The sequence below is a fragment of the Pelobates fuscus genome, chromosome 3, assembly GCF_036172605.1.
Source record: "Pelobates fuscus isolate aPelFus1 chromosome 3, aPelFus1.pri, whole genome shotgun sequence".
Lineage (NCBI taxonomy): Eukaryota > Metazoa > Chordata > Amphibia > Anura > Pelobatidae > Pelobates > Pelobates fuscus.
In genome coordinates this window covers 95,722,503-95,738,439 of record NC_086319.1, presented here as the reverse complement: position 1 = coordinate 95,738,439, position 15,937 = coordinate 95,722,503, and the positions used below count along the sequence as shown (strand labels likewise).

Below are 15,937 nucleotides of genomic sequence, written 5' to 3'. Positions count from 1 at the left end.
GTTCCCTATATTGGTGTGGAATTAGTGCAACATCAAGCATATATCTAGTGTATATCCCTTTAAATCTGTATATGTTAGAAACAGTATGCTCATGAAGATAAAACTTCAAAGTATATGGATGACTGTATTCTATATAAAAAAATTACCAGAATCCAATAGGTTAAAATTGATAAAGAATTTATTAGAAGAAAAATAATGATAATAGTAATAACTGTGTCAAACCATAATAACTAATATAGAGTGACAACGAAAAATTTAAAAATATGTATATCAAAAAATATAAAAATATATATAAAAATATCAATTGGGGATGATTAGCAAGAATATTACCAGCAAGTCTGTGTTGGTATTTCAGAGAAAATCCTTAGGACCGATCAGGATGGCTGTGGATACAATATTGCTAAAAATAGGCAGCAAATGATACATTTTTAGCAATATTGTATCCACAGCCATCCTGATCGGTCCTAAGGATTTTCTCTGAAATACCAACACAGACTTGCTGGTAATATTCTTGCTAATCATCCCCAATTGATATTTTTATATATATTTTTATATTTTTTGATATACATATTTTTAAATTTTTCGTTGTCACTCTATATTAGTTATTATGGTTTGACACAGTTATTACTATTATCATTATTTTTCTTCTAATACATTCTTTATCAATTTTAACCTATTGGATTCTGGTAATTTTTTTATATAGAATACAGTCATCCATATACTTTGAAGTTTTATCTTCATGAGCATACTGTTTCTAACATATACAGATTTAAAGGGATATACACTAGATATATGCTTGATGTTGCACTAATTCCACACCAATATAGGGAACAGTCTTTTATACTGTTCCTTTGTATACAAAGTCTTTTTTCTTTTCACTAAATATAAGCAATTGGTGTGTTATAACCCTATCCTGTTTTCTGACAGATTTAAAGGTATACACACCATATATATAACAGTTGCTTGGTATTCACACTGCATATCTATACTGGTGACTCAAGCCTTTTTAAGTGGAACTAGCTCCTGGGTTTACCTATATCATTGCACCAACAATGATATAAATTGTATGTCAGGATAACCGTTTTGTCTTTTTACCCCATTTGGGAAAATGGAAATAGAAAAACCTTACCTATTTTGTACAAACAGCTGAAAAGTAAAAAAAAACAAAAACAAAACAAAAAAAAAAACGCTCCAAAGGGTAAAACCTACTCACATTAGCTGACTGCAGATCTCAACTGTGGACCTGCCATTGTATTTGTATTTATTATTTTGTCTTTCTGCACAATAGAATATTTTTTTTTATATTGGTATTTGCTGGTGTGTGCACATCCATTTTGCTTGCTTTGGATTTGAATAAACACAACGAAAATGCCAAAAAAGCCTTACATTTTGGGAAAAGACTGTCACATAGGGGTTAAAGATAAAGCTGGTCTTTATTAGAGTAATGTGTATTTACACATAAAATAATAAGGAATTTATAAAAAAAAATATTGATATATATTATATACACACACACTTCTCTGTTTGCCTATACATTTTTGTACAAATGTACATGTAAATGTATAATGTATCAGTAACATATCAGTAAATATTTATATAAATTATGTATGTTCTGTTTTATTTATAAACAAGGCTTTAAAGGAGCACTATATGGTCAGGAACACAAACATGTATTCCTGACCCTATAGTGTTAAAACCACTATCTAGCCCCCTTTGACTCCCTAAAGATAGTACAATCTTACTTGTATTCAAGTCTGAAGCTGCTGCCTCTGCCTGTGAACTTCCTCTGACATCATCAAAAGGGGTGGCTTGATCCAATCACAATGCTTCCTTATAGGATTGGCTGAGATTTACAAGGAGGCAGATCAGGGGCAGAGCCAGCACAATTCAAACACAGCCCTGGCCAATCAGCATCTCCTCATAGAGATGAATTGAATCAATGAATCTCTAGGAGGAAAGTTCAGTGTCTGCATGCAGAGGGAGGAGACACTGAATGTTTTGATGCATTTTAGGCAGCCATGAACCAGGAAGGATCTCTAACAGCCATCTGAGGAGTGGCCAGTGAAGTTATCACAAGGCTGTAATGTAAACACTGCATTTTATCTGAAAAGACGGTGTTTACAGCAAAAAGCCTGAAGGTAATGATTCTACTCACCAGAACAATTTCAACAAGCTGTAGTTCTGTGACTATAGTGCCCCTTTAAAACAAAACGTACAAGTAATAACAGTAGACTATAGTCTACACAATAAATATGCTTAATTTATGCAGTATTTGAAATAGCTGCAAAGACTAAAGTTAGAATTTTAAGCATAGGCCTAAAGCAAGCTTTATTTTTTGGGTAAATACATATTCTCTATAAGTGGCTTTCAGCACATTTATGGGCAGAGAATTCATGACAGATCTTAGTACTCATGCCTTAAAGTCTGAATGTTTACACATGCTGTGCGAGTTAAAGACTTGCAAATATATGAACCCTCTTCTAAACACTATAATCAAACTTTTGTTTTTCTGATGTGCCTTGAATATTCTGACTCCACTTTAGAGAGGAACGGAATAACTCAAATATTTCTGCAGTTCCACTCTTAAAACAAGTGGCTGCTATGAGTGAGTTCATCCTAACATCTTCATTTCTAAACACCTTTCATCAACAATCTGCACTGTTACACAGACATTCTTTACAGGTTTCAGGGCTGCCAATAAGAAATGTACCCATTTCATTCCAAGCAAATACAAATGTTGCAGGTTTAAATTTAGAAGAAGGTTGCCGAAAAGGGCAGGGCTCGCAGGTGGGTGAGCCAGTGAAGCAAAAAGCATGCATTGGGGCCGCAGCTGAGAGATGCTAAAGCAATCGTGTATGTGGTTAAATGTCTAGAAATTCATCAATGTTTTGCTGCCTGCTTCCCAACGAATGCTGTGCAGTCCACAAAGGCATCATTTATGAAGAATACAAATGAAGAAATAGGTGCAGAGCTTCTTTGACTTAGCACAAATAGCTGGGTTTTATGAATGAACTCAATTGCAGGCTGTACAGCCATTATTACTAAGCAGCCAGGTGAAATAGGTCCATAAACCCATGCAGTATCCAGTAGAGATTACTGCACAAGCTATAAATCCTGCTGATTTACATAAAGCACATCACTGCAAGCCTTGCAGTAGTGTAAATTGCCTAGAGCAATACAGAGGCATACAAAAGCTCCTACAGACAGATGCTGATTTTTTTTTTTTTTGTTTGTTGATTATTTGTGTGTAGCTGGGTGATTTAATATAGATGCATTTTGGAGGCGGAGCCTAAATGATCAGACGCATCTTGAGAGAGCTGTGAGAGAAATTAGCGAAATTTTCATTTTATATCGACTTGCCTAGCCGCCCAAACCATCAACTAAGCCTTGGGAGGCGAGTCTACTCTAGAGGTTTTTTTAATTATATTTTTCTTAAACAGTTTAACACTAAGGTTTCCTCCAGCGCCGATCTTAACTCCCACCCCCACGGCAGCATCTGGCTTCTGAACTTTCAGTTCAGAAAGAGTGGAGTGCTGCCGGGCAGGGGGGCTACTGATTGATGCTCTCAGCAAATCAGTTACCCGCCATTCACAAAACTGGCTTGAAAAATGAATGAGGAGTCACTGATTGGCCGAGAGGGTCAACTGACCCTAAAAGTAGGAGTGCTCCCGGGGACCTACTGGCACCATAACAAATTCATTTCTAAAATATTTTATCCGGAAGGATACATTGAGATTTCTCTAGTTTTCAGGTATGTCCAAGATGATTTTATGGTGCATAATATGCCTAAATTGTCCCTTTAAGCTAAAGATATTCCATTGCAGTAGACATGGATGTCTGAAAGAAGATAAAAAAAAAAAATTAAAAAAAGCAATCAAAATTGTAATTAAAAGGAAGCCAAGGCTACAAAATATCACCATCTCCTTTACACTGCATGCTTTAAAGCGGCACTGTCATGCCGAATTCCGTTTTTTTTTTAACCCCCCTCCCGCCTCAACTACATCCAATCGACCCCCTAGTCACCCCCAAATGCCCCTATGCCCCCCACATTACCTATTTTTTATTTTCTGCCCGATCTTTATTCAGGGCGCCGCCATCTTTGTGTGGGTAGGTGAAGTCCCTATGGGACACGTCATCTACCCACACTACACAGACTGTGAGATTCCCGCACATGCCCAGTGAAACACCTGGACATGCGAACGGGAATTTCACCTATTCATTCATTCATCAGACAGACGAATGAATGAATAGAAAAAATCAGACGAACAAACTAACACTGTGTATCAGTGTTAGTTTGTTCGTTCAGTTTATTACAAGGAGGGAGCTACCGGCGTGCAGCTCCCTCCTTGTAATATGTAACTATAGAAGCGGCAGGGAGCAGAGCTCCCCACCACTTCATAAGCCCCCCAGGTCCCCCCCTCACTCTATGGGGGTCAATATGACCCCCATAATAGCACAAGGGAGATTAAAATCTCCCCAATGCCCCTACTCGCTATATCGCGAGTAGGGGCATGTCCACTAAACAGTGAGCAGCCTGTGGCTGCTCACTGTAAAAAAAAAAAAAAAAAGGGTAATAAGGGGGGGACGGGGGGCCTACTGTCCTCCCCCGCCGGCCCCCACCCCTGGACGGCGGGTGGGGGCCATAATGGGAATGAGGGGGGACCTACTGTCCTCCCCTCAGGCCCCCACCCCTGGGCGGCGGGTGGGGGCCATAATAGTAATAAGGGGGGGGGACCTACTGTCCTCCACCCCCCGGCCCCCACCCCTGGGCGGCGGGTGGGGGCCATAATAGTAATAGGGGGGGGGGGGACCTACTGTCCTCCACCCCCCGGCCCCCACCCCTGGGCGGCGGGTGGGGGCCATAATAGTAATAAGGGGGGGGGACCTACTGTCCTCCAGCCCCCGGCCCCCACCCCTGGGCGGCGGGTGGGGGCCATAATAGTAATAAGGGGGGGGACCTACTGTCCTCCAGCCCCCGGCCCCCACCCCTGGGCGGCGGGTGGGGGCCCTAATGGAAAAAAGGGGGGGGGGACCTACTGTCCTCCCCCCGGCCCCCACCCCTGGGCGGCGGGTGGGGGCCATAATAGTAATAAGGGGGGGGTCTACTGTCCTTCCCCCCCCCCGGCCCCCACCCCTGGGCGGCGGGTGGGGGCCATAACGATAATGGGGGGGGACCTACTGTCCTCCCCCCGCCCCCACCCCTGGGCGGCGGGTGGGGGCACTAAGTAAATTCCCCCCCCCCCATCAAGGTGACTAGGGGTGCCCAAGCCCCTAGTCACCCACCCCCCACACAAATAAAAAATGCCCCTTCCTACCCCCCTCACCCTAAAAAATAGTGAGGGGGGAATAAAATTGCTAACCTGTAAAGTAAAATTAAACTTACCATTCGACGTCTTCTTTTTTCTAAAATCTTCATTTTTCAGCCCCAAAAAAGGCCAAATAAAAAACCATCATAGCCGTCAAACTAAAAATAAAATAAAAAACCCGTGCGCAAAAAAAAAACCCGACGAAAAAGAAAAAACCCGAGCGCACACAAAAATAATCCATCTTCACCCATGGAGGGCTCCGCGCAGACTGAGCTCCGCAGGGCGGGGCAAGGCTTATAAAGCCTTGCCCCGCCCTGCAATTAGCCTAAGAACACTCTGATTGGTGGGTTTAAGCCAATCAGAGTGCTCTTTGTCATTTTACAAGCGTGGGAAAGTTCTTTGGAATTTTCCCACGCTTGTAAAGTGTCACAGAGCACTGTGATTGGATGGCTTGAAATCCATCCAATCACAGTGCTCTGTGTCATTTTACAAGCGTGGGAAAGTTCTTTGGAATTTTCCCACGCTTGTAAAATGACACAGAGCACTGTGATTGGATGGATTTCAAGCCATCCAATCACAGTGCTCTGTGTCATTTTACAAGCGTGGGAAAGTTCTTTGGAATTTTCCCACGCTTGTAAAATGACACAGAGCACTGTGATTGGATGGCTTTAAATCCATCCAATCACAGTGCTCTGTGTCATTTTACAAGCGTGGGAAAGTTCTTTGGAATTTTCCCACGCTTGTAAAATGACACAGAGCACTGTGATTGGATGGATTTCAAGCCATCCAATCACAGTGCTCTGTGTCATTTTACAAGCGTGGGAAAGTTCTTTGGAATTTTCCCACGCTTGTAAAATGACACAGAGCACTGTGATTGGATGGCTTTAAATCCATCCAATCACAGTGCTCTGTGTCATTTTACAAGCGTGGGAAAGTTCTTTGGAATTTTCCCACGCTTGTAAAATGACACAGAGCACTGTGATTGGATGGATTTCAAGCCATCCAATCACAGTGCTCTGTGTCATTTTACAAGCGTGGGAAAGTTCTTTGGAATTTTCCCACGCTTGTAAAATGACACAGAGCACTGTGATTGGATGGCTTTAAATCCATCCAATCACAGTGCTCTGTGTCATTTTACAAGCGTGGGAAAGTTCCAAAGAACTTTCCCACGCTTGTAAAATGACACAGAGCACTGTGATTGGATGGCTTTCAAGCCATCCAATCACAGTGCTCTGTGTCATTTTACAAGCGTGGGAAAATTCCAAAGAACTTTCCCACGCTTGTAAAATGACAAAGAGCACTCTGATTGGCTTAAACCCACCAATCAGAGTGTTCTTAGGCTAATTGCAGGGCGGGGCAAGGCTTTATAAGCCTTGCCCCGCCCTGCGGAGCTCAGTCTGCGCGGAGCCCTCCATGGGTGAAGATGGATTATTTTTTGTGCGCTCGGGTTTTTTCTTTTCGTCGGGTTTTTTTTTTTGCGCTCGGGTTTTTTATTTTATTTTTAGTTCGACGGCTATGATGGTTTTTTATTTGGCCTTTTTTGGGGCTGAAAAATGAAGATTTTAGAAAAAAGAAGACGTCGAATGGTAAGTTTAATTTTACTTTACAGGTTAGCAATTTTATTCCCCCCTCACTATTTTTTAGGGTGAGGGGGGTAGGTAGGGGCATTTTTTATTTGGGTGGGGGGTGGGTGACTAGGGGCTTGGGCACCCCTAGTCACCTTGATGGGGGGGGGGGGAATTTACTTAGTGCCCCCACCCGCCGCCCAGGGGTGGGGGCGGGGGGGAGGACAGTAGGTCCCCCCCCCATTATCGTTATGGCCCCCACCCGCCGCCCAGGGGTGGGGGCCGGGGGGGGGAGGACAGTAGATCCCCCCCCCCCTTATTACTATTATGGCCCCCACCCGCCGCCCAGGGGTGGGGGCCGGGGGGGAGGACAGTAGGTCCCCCCCCCCTTTTTTCCATTAGGGCCCCCACCCGCCGCCCAGGGGTGGGGGCCGGGGGCTGGAGGACAGTAGGTCCCCCCCCCTTATTACTATTATGGCCCCCACCCGCCGCCCAGGGGTGGGGGCCGGGGGGGAGGACAGTAGGTCCCCCCCCCCCCCCCTATTACTATTATGGCCCCCACCCGCCGCCCAGGGGTGGGGGCCGGGGGGTGGAGGACAGTAGGTCCCCCCCCCCCTTATTACTATTATGGCCCCCACCCGCCGCCCAGGGGTGGGGGCCGGGGGGGAGGACAGTAGGTCCCCCCCCCCCTTTATTACTATTATGGCCCCCACCCGCCGGCCAGGGGTGGGGGCCGGGGGGGAGGACAGTAGGTCCCCCCCCCCTACTACTATTATGGCCCCCATCCGCCGCCCAGGGGTGGGGGCCGGGGGGGAGGACAGTAGGTCCCCCCCCCCTTATTACTATTATGGCCCCCACCCGCCGCCCAGGGGTGGGGGCCGGGGGGGAGGACAGTAGGTCCCCCCCCCCCTTTATTACTATTATGGCCCCCACCCGCCGGCCAGGGGTGGGGGCCGGGGGGGGGGGACAGTAGGTCCCCCCCCTACTACTATTATGGCCCCCACCCGCCGCCCAGGGGTGGGGGCCGGGGGGGAGGACAGTAGGTCCCCCCCCCTCATTATCTTTATGGCCCCCACCCACCGCTCAGGGGTGGGGGCCGGGGACAATAGGTCTCCCTCCCTTATTTTACTTTACGGCCCCCACCCGTCATTTAGGGGTGGGGGGCAATATTTTTTTTATTTTTTTTCTACAGTGAGCAGCCACAGGCTGCTCACTGCTTACTAGACATGCCCCTACTCGCGGTATAGCGAGTAGGGGCATATTATTTACTAATACCAAGTCATTTTTACTTGGTGTTAGTAAATTTGGCTGAAAGACCAATTTAGGTCTTTCAGCCTTTTAGTAGATAGCTCCCTGATACCGTGGGAATTAGGGAGTTATCTACTAAGCGGCTGCAAGATGCAGCCACAGCAATGAATAGGATCGGAGTTTCATTCATTAGAATGAAATTCCGATCCGAACAAAGTGCCGAATTGCATCCTAACACCAATGGAGAAACGGTGCTCATTCTGTTAGGATGCAATTCGGCAGTTTTGCCGGCGTTCTGTCTAAGTGACAGGACTTTCGGCAATACTGACAGGAAGTATTGTGGGAACTGGGAGGAAAGCTAGGGATCATGGGAAAATTGCTCTGACCAGCGGAAATGAAGCACACTTTGCTCCTCCGCTGGTCAGAGCTGGTCAAGCGGAGGAATCCCATAAGACAAAGAGTCCCTACTTTGTCTTATGGTTTTAAAGAAAACTAAAGAAGACAGGAAGAAAAGAATAACAGATCCTGAGAGAGGGGGAGAAGAGGAAGAGATTGAGGAAAGGTAAGTTCGGCATGACAGTGCCGCTTTAATGCAGTTTGCGTTAATATGTAGCTGCATAGTAGTATCCATAGATTTTGAAAGTTCAAGTAAATGGTATCTTATGTGTTATGCACACATAGGAGAACATGGAAAAGGAAGGCATTTAGAATTAAATGAGAGATAAGGACTGTGCCAAACCCTTATTAGAGATAATTTGGCGAAGCCCTTATCTCTTATTATTCTTGTTGTATTTTAAGGTTTTTTTTAGGGATTCCCTTATAGGGTTGCTGCCGAGCGCTTACTTTTCTCTCTTGTTGTATTTAGAATGAAATACTGCAAGTGAATTCAAACACGTTTAAAATACCTGAGTATTGCAGTATGTAATGCAACCTCTTTTTATTGGACTAGCATACTACTTAAAAGATAAGCTTTCACTGTATCATTGCATAAAGTGTGTACACCTACACACACACACACACACACAGAGAGAGATGGATAGATATATTCAATATAAAAAATGAGAGCACTCACATTCAAAATAAAATATTGTGTTGCAAAAAAAATGAACATTTCACTTTATAAAGACTGCAAGGTCGAAATGTAAATTTTTTTTGCAACACAATATATTATTTTGATTTTGGAATCCAGTAAGTGCTCTCATTTTTGATATTGGATATTATTTCTGCACTGTGCAGCATCTTGGTTTATATATTATTGATTTCTATTGCGAGAAACACACACACACACCATCAACACACTATCATTTTAAAAGAAGCTGCATCATGTTACTGCACGATAATGGTTCTTTTAACCCCTTAAGGACACATGACATGTGTGACATGTCATGATTCCCTTTTATTCCAGAAGTTTGGTCCTTAAGGGGTTAAAGCTAATAAGTCAGCTGCATCAGCTAGTTCCTTTTACCTTTGATACTGCACTACTGCTATCAATTAATGAATACCAAAATTACAATATTATGCAAAGGGAAAAAATAAAATAAAAATAATACTACACCAATATGGGATTTGACAGTGTAACAGTGAACGAATGCACGTTTAATGTCAGGTCATCAATGTCACCAAGCCATGAATGCCAGTGCTGCAGCAAAGATGAATTAGTAAGGAATCTCTAGCCTGGACGCATTCATGTGTTCCGCCATCAATACTGCAGAAACGAGAAGATACTGAAGAAAAAGGAAGGAACGGAGCGAGTGCTGCTCTGGTAAACCACTGCAGAATCTGCCTTCTCCATTGAATATACACACACTAGATAAAAGAATCATACACTGAGAACACGTGTAGTGTGTACCTGCAATTTTGAGCATTCTATGAAAAATATATAAAAGATGAGCATAACATTCAAAATGTGTAATTGAAAATAACTAACAAGCAGTATGAGAAATGAGCGGGGGCACACCAGAAAACGTTAGAGCTAAGTTAAAGAAGACTATATCCTGACTCACTGATTAAACCAATATTTAGCATTAAATAATTTCAAGGTGATATCTGAAGCCAAGGAGCAAGTTAATTTGTTGGTATTATTTACATAAATATTTCATTCTAAACGGAAAGCATCTCTGTACCATGGAAAATACTAGCAATTGTGAAAACAAACAGAAATGGTAAAATAAGTAATAATGGAAAGGGGGGGGGGGAGGGGGGGGATTAACAACAAAAAAAGTAGAAAGAACACAATCCAAACATGTTTCTTCATCTGTTACATAGTGCAAAAGGGATCTGACGTCTGGTTTACAGCAAGCACTGAACTAAATATAGTCATCACTAGACTGAAAATTGCTGTGCTGCAAACAGTACAGTGACATGTATAAAAAGCTATGCTTGTATCTATGGAGAATGGTAACCCCTCAGCTACCACAGCAATCAGATTCCCTGTCAGCTCACTGATAATATTAACATTTTGAGTACTGAAGGCACTGTATCCCTTAGGTATTTGACTATTAGCATGGTAAATGCTCTTTGGCAGACAGTTCTATACAGAAGGAGATTATTTAGGGCACATGAAGAGAACCAGCCAGTAGAAAATAAATAGTGCAGTACATACTATTTATATCCCGATATATATATATATATATATATACACACAAAGTCAAAATAGTCCAATTTGAAAAATAGTCAGTCATCTATGCTTTCAGTTCAGCTACTTTGGCCTTAAATTTGTAATTCACTTTGATTCTTACCTTGAACGTTTTAACTAGAAAGCAGTATCTTAAGTAATGTATATCGGTGTATACGTTATACTACTGTAATTAGTTGGCCAATGTATTTTGGAGTCACATATTCAAAAAGGTTCAATTTTAAAATGAAAATATATTAGAAAGAGTTGTAGAAAGGCGTCACATGAAAGCTCTGTCGTGGGTGTGAATCACATTTTGGCTTTCTTTGAGGTATACAGCGCACGCATAACTAAACAATAAACACACATTTAACCTGCACCATCTAATGCGCTTAATGAATTTATCAACATAAGGGACCTTATGGTAAAAAGATGCTTCGATTTCACTGCATAACCATAAAGGGCATAAGTTATTTCTAAGGAACAAACTCCTATAATGTGTCTTGTTTTAACATCTTTGTTTAAAATGTACTTGCTTCTGCATTATGGAATGTCACCGACTTGTATCAAATCTCACACATGAGAAATTGCTGGGGGTGGGGGGGAGAGGGGTAATAGAGAATACCAGAAGCCCTAAAAAATTTTTATTAAATTCTAAAATGTCCAATTTAGGCAGTCACACAGGCAAGAATGAGAATGACTTAACTTACTTATGGTTTAGCAACTGGGAAGATATGGTGTCATTTATCTTAAATAATGACAGAACATTTTTTCCTTCAAAATATCAAATCTGTCAAGATAGTTAAGTTTGATTTTTGGCTATTTTAACCAAAATGTGCAAAAGCACTTTAATCTCTATGGCCATGACATCCCATGCCCCTCCCTCATCTTGTCTCAACTCCCCTTCAATTTACGAATTCAGTAGCCATGTTGCAAATTATTTTGCATAGAATTGCTGTCATTGCTTAGCTTTATAGCTCACAAGCAGCGTGTCGGTTCCTTCTTTCCTGGTATGTGTATAATTTAGCCTCTGTATGCTCGCAATAGAACAGCGCTGTGGAATAGGTTGATGCTTTATAAATACTAAATAACTCTCCACAATTTGCAGATGAGGAAATAACCTCCAATATCATTGCTTTCTGAAAATTGGCTGGTGACGGTTCTTAGGGCCTGGAATGAAGATAGATTTCTGAAAACCTTAAAGTCATCTACATTTAAATGCAACAATTTTATCAGCTGTCACCATATTTACTATTGTGGCGTTTGAAAAAAGCAAAGAAAGCGGTTTGTAATTTCATACAAACAGCTGATAATAGTCAGACTAAAAATAAAACATTATATATACACTTATAAAAAAAAAACCTGCGCTTTATATTTCTCATCAGGTAATCATTTTCACCTTAGAAAAAGAGAGCTTATTGTGTAAATGTTACAAGACAATGCAAGGTAGACTTGGAAACAAAAAGGAATTTCTTATCCATTCTAAAAATGACTACAATAGCCATTGCCAGCAGCTAATATCCTTAGTGAACTGAAAGAGAAGGTCGTCAACTGAACAATTGCTGAGCAATGGACAAGCATAGTGCATTGCTGCAATATTTCAAGGTCAAGCATTACGCAATCACTGATATTAGTAAAGATATCTTAAAGGGAAAAAAATGCCACCCCCCATTATACATTACTAATGCACCAAGCTATACTTATTGATATGAACTAGAGTGCTACCCACCAGGCCTAAACCAGTACGCCGATAACAATTAGAAATATTGGTTCAAAGCTATAAGACATTTAAATAAAATCCACACTGAATAAATTAACAATTCTATTTAATTTACGGAAAAAAAAAAAAAATGAACCTACACATTAATTCCAATTCGCATTCTCTAGACCCACTGCCATTGGAAATAATTGTACTGATAAAACATTTGATGCCCCCACCCTCAAGCATTACAAAGAAGTGGAGAGTGACCATTTTGCAACAAGAATAGCTCCAGTAATGCAGATTAAGAACCTGTCATTTTTCAGAATGGTATCTTTAAAAATGATGGCTGAAATACAGATTTAAGAATGGACAATTTACACACCAATACGTCCACACACACACAACCTGTTTTCATATACAGTATATGAAGAAAATATAAAATAACATGGATTACGTTAAAACCACCACGTCACTTATTTTTCATACTAATGGTTAAAAAAATCTTTACCATTCAAAACACAGATATATATATATATATATATATATATATATATATATATATATATATATATATATATAACCACATATTATTCTCACCGCAAAAGGAAATATGTTGTCGGCTCTGTTCAAGCTGTCATCTATCCAGGATTTCGGTGCAAAGGCCGAGTTGGGCCTACCATATTTCTGCAACTGGATGTGGTTATTTCCAAAATTCTTCTTCAAGGGTGAGATGGAATTTAACGGTGTTATTCCTCCATTTAGTCCTCGGCGATGGTCCCTACCTTGGGATCCACCCCAACCACCATATCCACTTCCACCAGGGCTCCATGAAGAAGATGGAGTAGGTGATGGGCTTTGGTAGCTGCTCCATGGTGAAGGTGGTTTGTTAAGATTATTAGCCAAGTGTGGCAGTTGGTTAAATGCAGCATTTCTGTGAGTGAATGGGGGTGGGTGCGGACTAGCAGGAGACCTCCTTTGCTGTTGGTGTTGGTTATGATGATGTTGGAAATGGGGATGATGGGGATGATGCTGTGACATGGGTCCAATCTGTGAGGAAAAGCTACCGCCAAACCCTGGGCTCACGTGATGAGGGAAATTCTGGAACAGAAGAGCACCATTATTTGCTGAAGCAGCAGGGACACCTCCCTGGTGAAAAAAACTTGCATCTTCATTAATAATTGTGGAAGATGATGGGGCAATAGCAGCTGACCAGTTGCTGAAACCAGTTAAAGGGGATGCAGAAGATGTTAGGGTTTGATTTGATGACCCAAGCCCTGGTGCATCTTGATAATCAAATCCTGTCAACACAGGGGACTCTATTCGTATTTTCTCCTTGCCATTTTCTGAAGAGCTATCTCCCTGGTTTTCCTCTGACTTCACCTTCTCAGGGTCAGGTAGAATTCCTGTTTCCTGGCTTTGGCTAGGGGAATGCTGCTGTTTTTCTAAAGAATCTTGCTGTTCCTGCTGTTGTTGCTGCTGAGATTTGGATTTTTCTGACCCCAGAATTTCATCCTGAATGTTATGGGCAGCTGGAGCAGGAAAAAGCCAAGCTGACCCAGCACTGCTGCCATTGGCAGCGGAGTTATTTATAAAAGCAGCAGGGCTCGTTGTTGCATTTTGATGATGGTGAGCAGGCTGCAGATGTGGATGAAACCTGACTGGAAAAGCAGACTTGTTCCCAGTATTATTTTGCACTAGCACTCCAAACCCGTAATCCCCCATTACAATTTTTCAGGACGTAAAAATATATATTTAAAAAAAAAAAAAAGATTGTTGATGCCAAATTGTGCTTAACGTAGACAAGCCACTCTTTGTTTTCAATATTTTCTGATCACGTCTCCAACTGTAATGTAGATTATATTTTATCTTAGAACAAACCAAAAAATAATCTAATGAAAATCCTCTTCAGACATTTAACAGCAACTAGCCTGCCTCTTCTGGCAAGGGGGAGGGGAGGAAATATTGGGTGGAATACACCAAATATTCTTTGGTTTAGTGAAACTGGGCTGTACCTAGTTTACCTTAAATCCATTAAGTGCACAGAGATTAATGTGGATTTTGGGGGGTGGTCATTGAGAGCCTCTTTTCTGGTAGGCAACCCCTTTCTACTAATAGCTGTCAAATAAAATACAAGGAGGGTGTCAGGGATATCTTCTCTTGCAGGCTGCAGCTGGCTGTGTGTCCTCCTCCTCTCAACACCCTGGCTCGCCCATCAATTCAAAGGGAAGAGAGAGAGAGAGAGAGAGAGAGGAAAATAAGATGACGTCTCAATTTTTTTCTTTTACATAGCAATAACCCCTATTAAACCTACAAAATAATCATTCCCCTCCCCCTCTCAATAAGTAAATAAACCACAAATTAAATGTATCTCACCAGCAGAAAATTTAAAGGCTACACTTGTCAACTAGATTGGCTCAACCATGAAAACAGAACATTATTGAGAATATAATTACCTCATGAAGCCAGCATTTCAGTGACACCAGCTGGTTTTCTTTAGCTATATGGAGCTGGTGCCTTTGGTGCTCCCTGTCTCTGTGGATATATATATTTATATATAAAAAGGTAAATAAAGCTAAATCTATATAAGCAGGGGGATTTTTTCCAGTGACATTACAGCAGATGGTTGTTGTTGTTGTTATGGTGTGTAGTTCCCCCCCCTTGGTCTGTCAGAGATGGTGGCTATATAGGGGTGTAAAGTGCTTCCAGTGTAATGGTGCCTGGGTTTCTATGTGTGTGAGGAGGAGGAGGAGGATGGCTGTGTCATTGCTCGGGAGCGGGGGTTGTTTTTCTGGCTCTGATCCCCCCTTGCCTGCTTGTGTCGCTCGCTCTCTCACCGCCGCTCCTCCCCGTCCTTCCAGTCAGGACCGAGCACAGACTGAAAATGACAACCAGCTGGAGCAAGACGGAGCTTCCGGTTCGCGTCATCAGTAGAGAGAAACCTCCCATCGAGCCGACACGCACGCACACACACCCGTTACGGATGTCACGCCGGCCAATAGCGTGCGGCAGCAACCTGCCGGAAGGCGTGACTAGCGGTGAAGTTGACCAATCGGAATTAAGAATGGAAGAAAGGCTTTGAAGCCACGCCTTTGAAGGTCAAAAGAGGAATAGAAAGTAGGGGAAGATATAGGCTCCGCCTATGGAGGTCGCCGAAGGTAGAGAAGGGAATCGGTGTTTCCGCCCATTAGGGTTCTTGTAGCACCGCCCATTAAGGTCAGGGTTTCCCAGCTAGGTATGTGTATAATAAGCTGGCAGAGGTCACTCAGTGAGGGGGGGGGACGTTGCTAGGGAGAGTGTGAGAACACCTTATGCTTATTTTATCCTATTGCATAAAGGCAAATGTATTTTTATTAAGAGGAAATTATAATACACATCTACACGCAAAAAAAGCTAAGGACCAACCTCTGTTATCAGGCATTCAGTCAGCTTATTTGACTGTCAGAAACTTTTTAAAGAGATACTATAGTGTTTGGAAAACAAATCTGAATTCCTAACGATATCA

The 15,937-nt window shown here is 42.3% G+C and overlaps 1 protein-coding gene across 3 annotated transcripts in view; it reads right to left on the bottom strand.

Moving 5' to 3' along the window:
* Positions 1-15,313, bottom strand: part of CPEB4 (cytoplasmic polyadenylation element binding protein 4) — an 87,640-nt gene extending 72,327 nt beyond the window's left edge. For 2 of the 3 annotated variants that reach the window (XM_063447366.1, XM_063447368.1), the window contains exons 1-2: positions 14,889-15,313; positions 13,033-14,635 (exon numbers count right to left, since the gene is read on the bottom strand). In XM_063447366.1, coding sequence (XP_063303436.1) covers positions 13,033-14,157 — 1,125 coding nt within the window. In that variant the 5' untranslated portion in view covers positions 14,158-14,635; positions 14,889-15,313. The remainder of the gene's footprint in view (positions 1-13,032; positions 14,636-14,888) is intronic. The other variant, XM_063447367.1, reaches the window with a different exon arrangement.
* Positions 15,314-15,937: the final 624 nt, after the last annotated feature.